Here is a 7,500-nt window from a genome sequence, read left to right as displayed (position 1 = left end):
GGAAGGAAGGGAGGAGGAGGGAATGGGTGATAGGAATGATGGGAGGGGAGAAGGAAAAGGAGATGGGAGTAAGGGAGAAAAGAAAGGGGAGAAGGAGAGGAAAGGAAGGAAGGAAAGAAGGATGGAAGGATGTGTGATAGGAATGATGGGAGGAAAGAAGGAAAAGATGATAGTAAGGGAGAGAAAGAAGAAAGATTAGATGGAAGGAAAGAATGAAGGAATGAAAGGAGGAGGAAAAGAAGGAGGAGGTTATAAGGATGAAAACAGAAAAGAAAGAGAGAAGGAAAGAAGGAATGTAGGAGAAAAAGAGGGAGGGAAAGAAGGAAGATAGGAGGGAAGGAGAAATGAAAGGATAAAAGAAGAAAGGAAGGATTTAGGTATTAATGAAGGAAGAGAAGTACTAGAAAAAAAAGGAAGGAAGGAAGGAAGGAAGAAATGTAGAAGGAAGGGAGAGAAGTAGACAAGAAAGGAAGAAAAAGGGAGTAGATGGGAGGAAGGAATGAAGGAGGAAAAAATGGAAGGAGAGAGAAAGAAGGAAGATAAAGAAGGAAAAATGAAAGGAGAGAGAAAATGAAAGAAGGAAAGGAAGGAAGATGAAAAAGAAGGAATGGAAGGAACGCCAACAAACAAAACAAAACAAAAACAACAAAACAAAACAACAAGACAAATCAAAACAAACGAGAACAACAAAACCCTTCACCTTCTAATACTCTCTCTCCTTGTGCAATCAGAGAGTGTTACGCTCCGATGAGAGGAGGTTACGAAACGCTTTGAAACTCTCCTTTATTGGCCGGTTATGGGGTTCTGGAGCGAGGAGGAGGAGGAGGAGGAGGAGGAAGAAGAGGAGGAGGAGGAGGAGGTTTAAAGGTATTTGAGTAGAAGGTGGAAGTTTGAGGTTGAGATCGAGGAGGAGGAGGAAGAAAAGGAGGAGGAGGAGGAGGAGGAGGAGGAGGAAGAAGAGAAAGAGGAGGAGAAGGAGAAGGAAGAGAAAAAGGAAAAGGAGAAAACAGTACAAGGAGAAGAAGGAGAAAATGGAAAAGTTAAAGAAAGTGGAGAAGGAGGAGGTAAAAAAAGGAAAAGAAGAAGGAAAATAAAGAAGGAGGAAGAAAGAGAAGGAGGAGGAGGAGGAGGAGGAGGAGGAGGAAAGGCAAACGAAATCAAAGAGAAGAATTGGTATAGAATGAGATGAAGAATGAGAGAAGAGAAAGACTGAAAAGAGGAGAGAAAGAGTTGATGCTTGTAACTAAAGGGGAGAAGAGAGAGATGATGAAGGGAAGGAGAGAAAGATGCTGTCAGTAGAAGGAGATGAAAGGGATGCTGAGAGAAGAAGGGGAGGAGAGATAATGAGAAGGGGAGGAAAGGGAGGCTGAAGGGAAGGAGAGAGAGATGCTGTCAGTAGAAGGAGATGAAAGGGATGCTGAGAGAAGAAGGGGAGGAGAGATAATGAGAAGGGGAGGAAAGGGATGCTGGAAAAGGGGAAGAGAGGGATGAGGAGGAGAAGAGGAGGAAAGGGAGGCTGAGGGAGAGAGAAGAAAAGGAAAGTGAGGATAAAAAAAAAAAAAAAAAAAAAAAACGAGAAAAAGAGGGGAGGAAGGGAGTTGGAGAAAGGAGAGAAATGGAAGGAGATGAAGAGGAGGATGAGAGAGGAGGAGGAGGAGAGATAAGGAGAAGGGAGGAGGAGGAGGGAGGAAGGAGAGAGAGGGGAAGGGAGGGAGAGAGGAGGAAGGGAGAGAAGAAGGAGGAGAGGTGAGGAGGAGGAGGAGGAGGAGGAGGAGGAGGAGGGAGAAAGAGGGAGGAGAAGGAGAGGGAGGAAAGGAGGGGAGGAAGGAGGGGAGAAGGAAGGAGGAGGGAAGGAAGGAGGAGAGAAGAGGAGGAGGAGGAAGAAGGGAGGAAGAAGGAAGGAGAGAGGAGGAAAGGAGGAGGAAGAAGAGAAGAAGAAGGAAAAGGAGAGAAGGAGGAACAGAAAGAGAAGAAGAGGGAGAAGAAGGAAGAGGAGGAGGAGGAGGAAGATAACGAAGGAGGAGGAGGGAGGAGGGAAGGAAGGAGGAGGAGGGAGGAAGGAGGAAGGAGAGAAGAATGGGAAGAAGGAGGAGGAAGGAGGAGGAGAAGGAAGGAGAAGAAGGAAGAAGGAGGAGGAGGAGGAAAAGGAGGAGGAAAAGGAGGAGGAAGAGGAGGAGGAGGAGGGAGAGAAGAAGGAGGGAAAAGGGAAGAAATAGAAGGAAAAGGAGAGGAGGAGGAACATAATGAGAAGAAGAGGGAGAAGAAGGAAGAGGAGGAGGAGGAAGATAATGAAGGAAGAGAAGGAAGAGGAGGAAGGGAGAAGGGGGAGAAGGAAAAGGGAATGGGGAGGAAGGAAGGGAGGAGGAGAAGACACAGGAGGAAGAAGAGATGAAGAAGGAAAAGGAGAGAAGGAGGAACAGAAAGAGAAGAAGAGGGAGAAGAAGGAAGAGGAGGAAGAAGAGAAAGATAACGAAGGAGGAGGAGGAGGAAGAGGAGGAGGAGGAGGAGAGGAAGGGAGGTAGCAGTGGGAAGAAGGGAGGAGGGAAGGGGAGAAATAGAAGGAAAAGGAGAGAAGGAGGATTAGAAAAGAGAAGAAGAGGGAGAAGAAGGAAGAGAAGGAGGAGGAGGAGGATAACGAAGAAGGAGGAGAAGGAGGAAAAGGAGGAGGAGGAGAGGAAGGAAGGAGGGAAAGGAAGAAACAGAGGGAAAAGGAGAGAAGGAGGAATAGAAAAGAGAAGAAGAGGGAGAAGAAGGAAGAGAAGGAGGAAGATAACGAAGAAGGAGGAGAAGGAGGAGGAGGAAGAGGAGGAGAAGAAGACGAGGAAGAAGAGAATAGAAGATGGCGGTGGTGGAATTTTTCTGGGCATTTCTAAAACCCAAGTAATATTTTTTTTATTATTATTTTCCACTAAAAAAAAAAGGGTGGATTTTAACCCTCTCAATGTTACACAGTTTTTCCATTCCGTGACATTTAAATCATTTCAACACCTGCTCCCTTTTTTTCCCTTTTTTTCTTTTCATTCGTTCATTTGATTTCCTTTTTCTTTTTTTTCTCGTTTTCTGTTATTTTCGCTTACCTGAGATTTCACCTGCGCCCCCCCCCCCCCCCCGCTCTCTCGCAACAGGTAAGCAGATCACGTGACCTTTTAAATACCTGTGCAGCGCTAAAGAGCCATTCGTCACGTTTTGCGCCACTTAAGCTAACCCCCCTTGCTCTCTCTCTCTCTCTCTCTCTCTCTCTCTCTCTCTCTCTCTCTCTCTCTCTCTCTCTCTCTCTCTCTCTCTCTCTCTCTCTCTCTCTCTCTCTCTCTCTGTCTATTTATCTATCTATTTTTACATTTATTTTTCCTTTTCTTCTTTTTTTTCTCATTTCCTTTTTTTTCATTTTCTTTCTCTCTTTCCTTTCATTTATTTCCTTTTTCTTTTCCTTTCTTTCTTTCATCATTATTTTCCTTCCTTTCCATTTCTTATTTTTTCCCATTTTTCCTTCTCCTTTCCTACATTTCTTTATTTTCCTTCCTTCTCTCATTCCTCTTCCTATCCCTTCCTCCGTTTCTCTTCTTTCTACTGTTCCTTCTTACTTTTTGTGTCATTCTCCTCCACTTTCCCCATTTTTTCCTCCTCTCTTCCTTCCATTTCCCCCCTACCTTCCTCCCATTCCCTCTTCCCATTTTCATAACACTCCCTTTTTCCTTCACACTATAAATAAAATTCGCCTGTGCCACCAACGGGCTCCTCAAGAAAGTCTACCTCTACCGTAAGAAGGGAGGAGGGAAAGGGAGGAGAGGGAATGGTAGGGAGGAAAAGGAGGAAGGAAGGAGAGAATGGAGGGAAGGGAGGAGGGAAGGGAAGAAATAGGAGGAATAGAAATAAATGAAAAAGGAGAAGAAGGAAGAGGATAATGAAGGAAGAGGAGGAAGGGAGAAGGGGGAGAAGGAAAAGGGAATGAGGAGGAAGGAAGGGAGGAGGAGGAGAAGTAGGAGGAAGAAGAGAAGAAGGAAAGGGAGAGGAGGAGGAACAGAAAAAAAACAAAAACATTACCACCATTTTCATCACCTATCATCACCCATCACCACCACTTTCATCACCCTATAGCCCCCTCATCACCACCCATCACCATCATATACAGGTATTTTTCTACATTTTTTTTTGTTAATCTTTTGTTTGTTATTTTCTGCTTCATCATCTTTCCTTTGTTTTATCTACATTTTTATCTATTTTTTTCTCTATATTTTCTTCATGTTTTGTCTTTGTCATTACATCACCACCCCATCACCACCCCATCACCACCACCATCACCACCACCGAGACGATTTAAATGTCGCGGATTTGTAGAGAGTAGGCCTAAAATTGGGACTGTTTTAAATCCACACCTTTTTCTGAGAAGCGGAAAATTAGACGGAGAATGTTATACCTGGGATTTAAAGTGACTCGGGAAATTACCTGTTTTGTTGGGAACGAGATGAGAGGTGGAGCAGTGGACAGATTGTGAATGTCAAGAGGATCATGCGGGGTTTCTGAAATGAACTTAAGCTTATGAGAGAGGAAGTTCTAAGCTGATGTGAGTGAGGAGGAGGAGGAGGAGGAGGAGGAGGAGGGAAAGGAGATGTGTTAGGAAGAGTAGAAGAGGAGGAGGAGGGGGAAAAAGGAGGAGGAGGAAGAGGGATAGGAAGAAGAGGAAGAGAAGGAAGAAAAAAAACGATGAAAATGGAGGAGGAGGAGGAGAAGGGAAAGGAGATGTGTTGGTAAGAGCAGAAGAGGAGGAGGAGGGGGAAAAAGGAGGAGGAGGAGAAGGGAAAGGAAGAAGAGGAAGAGAAGGAAGAAGAAAAAACGATGAAGATAAAAATAAAATAAATAAAAAGAAAAGTAAAATGTTGATATAACAGACAAAAAATATAAAAAAAAGTATGAAAAAAAGTGAAGGTGAAAAAAAAAAAAATGAAGAAAATGAAGAAGAGAAAACAGATTAAATAAATAAATACATGAGAAAAAAAAAACAGAAAAAAACAAAGAAAAAAAGATGAACAAGTAAAAAAAAAATACTAAAGAAAAAAAAAACACATGAAAACAAAACAAACATCATAATCACAACAACAACAACAACAACAACCACCACCACCACCACCACCACCACTACCCCCCCACCCCCCGTCACACCACCACCACCACCAACAACCACACCACCACCACTACCCGCCCCTCCCCCTCACACCTGTCTTCCCTTCCCCTACAGGTGCTAAGGCTGGTGCTGGATCAGAAGGTACACAACGTTAGCCGACGAGCCGTGACGGAGGCGGTGACGGAGGCGGTGACGGAGCAGCAGGAAGAGGAGGAAGAGACCACCACGTTCACGCCGCTACAGGAGGACGATGAGAGGTAGGAAGAGGAGGAGGAGGAGGAGGAGGAGGAGAAGGAAGATGTAGAGAGCGAGGGGTTGTCCAGGAGTGCCAAAAAGAGAGGATGAAAGATGAAATAGGAGATGATGATGGTGATGGAGAGGAGGGGGAGGAGGAGGAAGATGTAGAGAGCGAGGGGTTATCAAGGAGTGCCAAAAAGAGAGGATATAAGATGAAATAGGAGATGATGATGGTGATGGAGAGGAGGGGAAGGAGGAAGAGAGGGAGAAAACGAGAGGAGAGGAAATCAAGAGAGAAGGAAGGTGAGAATGAGGAGGAAAGGTGAGATGAAGGAGAGAAAATGAGAAGGGAGAGAGAAGGGAATGAGAGGAGGAGGAGGAGGAGGAAGAGAAGGACGTCAAGAAACAGGTGAGGTAGAAGGAAAGTCAATAAGAGAAGATGAAGGATAAAATAGATGATGATGGTGATGGAGAGGAGGAGGAGGAGGAGGAAGAGAGGGAGAAAACGAGAGGAGAGGAAATCAAGAGAGAAGGAAGGTGAGAATGAGGAGGAAAGGTGAGATGAAGGAGAGAAAATGAGAAGAGAGAGAAGGGAATGAGAAGAGGAGGAGGAGGAGGAGGAGGAGGAGGAGGAGGAGGAAGAGAGGGAGAAAACGAGAGGAGAGGAAATCAAGAGAGAAGGAAGGTGAGAATGAGGAGGAAAGGTGAGATGAAGGAGAGAAAATGAGAAGAGAGAGAAGGGAATGAGAAGAGGAGGAGGAGGAGGAGGAGGAGGAGGAGGAGGAGGAGGAGGAGGTGGAGAGGGAGGAGGAGGAGGAGGAAGAGAGGGAGAAAACGAGAGGAGAAGAAATCAAGAGAGAAGGAAGGTGAGAATAAGGAGGAAAGGTGAGATGAAGGAGAGAAAATGAGAAGAGAGAGAAGGGAATGAGAAGAGGAGGAGGAGGAGCAGATAAATTAAAATAAAAGGAAAAAAAAGCAGAAAAAGGAAGGAAACAAACTAGAATCACTAGATGGTGAGGAAAAGGAGGAGGAGGAGGAGGAGAACAAAGATGAAGAGAAATATTAAAAAAAAAGCAAAAAAAAAGTAGAATAACCGATACAAGATGAGGAGGAGGAGGAGGAGAAGCAAGATGAGTGAAAAGAGAAGGAAAGAAATAATAAAGGATAAAAAATAGTTGGAAAAGGAACAAAAGGAAGAACAAGAAATAGGATCAAACAAACCAGCAACAAACCATTCCAAACATTAACTTCCTTCGCTAACCTTTTCCTTCGACCTTTTCAACAGCTTCGGCGTCGACTACAGCGTCCTCGAGTCCGGATCCGAGTACGAGGCGACGGTGCAGCCCCCTGTGGACGAGGAGGTAATAATAATAATAATAATAATAATAATAATAATAATAATAATAATAATAATGATAATAATAACAATGATAATAATTTGACATACTTTTATTGCTTTTTTACTTTTTGCATTTGTTCTACTTTTCCTGTTTCTCTTATTGCCATTCTGTTTAATAATAATAATAATAATAATAATAATAACTTGATATATATTCCAGGATTACTTAACAACCATTACCACAACCACCACCACCACCGAAACACCAACCACCACCACTGCAACCACCATCCCCAACTCCACCTCCTCCACCACAACCACAACTCCATCCACCTCCACAAGCTCCTCCGGCTGGACATTCGAGCGGAAGAGAGGAGGAGGAAGAGGAGGAAGGATAAGAGGCGTTGTGAGGAGGAGGCCGTTGAATCAAGTTACCCCGGGAGATGAGAAGAAGGATGCTGAGGATGCTGAGGATAAGGGGAGGCTGCTGATGGTGACCTTGGCGCCTAATCCTGAGTATATCGTGAAGGGTTATGACCTCAAGGAGTTGTCGAAGTGAGTAGAAGTTGCTGTAGTAGTAGTAGTAGTAGTAGTAGTAGTAGTTGAAGTAGTAGTAGTAGTAGTAGTAGTAGTAGTAGTAGTAGTAGTAGTAGTAGTTGAAGTAGTAGTAGTCCATCAGAGGAAACCCTAAACTTATGTGAGTGTGTAGATTTGAGAGAAAGGAAAAGTGCTCGTAAAAATTGAAGAGAAGGAGGAGGAGGAGAAGGAGGAAGAGGAGAAGAAAGAAGAAAAGATAAAGAAAAGA

General features: G+C 44.2%; 1 protein-coding gene across 50 annotated transcripts in view; it reads left to right on the top strand.

Annotated features, from left to right (window-relative positions):
* LOC127004929 (uncharacterized PE-PGRS family protein PE_PGRS54-like) overlaps nt 1–7,500 on the top strand; it is a 97,107-nt gene that overhangs the window by 74,462 nt on the left and 15,145 nt on the right. For all 50 annotated transcript variants that reach the window (XM_050873184.1, XM_050873221.1, XM_050873223.1 and 47 more), the window contains exons 7-9: nt 5,234–5,376; nt 6,642–6,717; nt 6,916–7,250. In XM_050873184.1, the coding sequence (XP_050729141.1) occupies nt 5,234–5,376; nt 6,642–6,717; nt 6,916–7,250 (554 nt within the window). The remainder of the gene's footprint in view (nt 1–5,233; nt 5,377–6,641; nt 6,718–6,915; nt 7,251–7,500) is intronic.

Source organism: Eriocheir sinensis, chromosome 29, assembly GCF_024679095.1.
Source record: "Eriocheir sinensis breed Jianghai 21 chromosome 29, ASM2467909v1, whole genome shotgun sequence".
Classification (NCBI taxonomy): Eukaryota; Metazoa; Arthropoda; class Malacostraca; order Decapoda; family Varunidae; genus Eriocheir; species Eriocheir sinensis.
The sequence above is the reverse complement of the archived record's forward strand: the minus strand, read 5'-3'. Positions and strand labels throughout refer to the sequence as shown.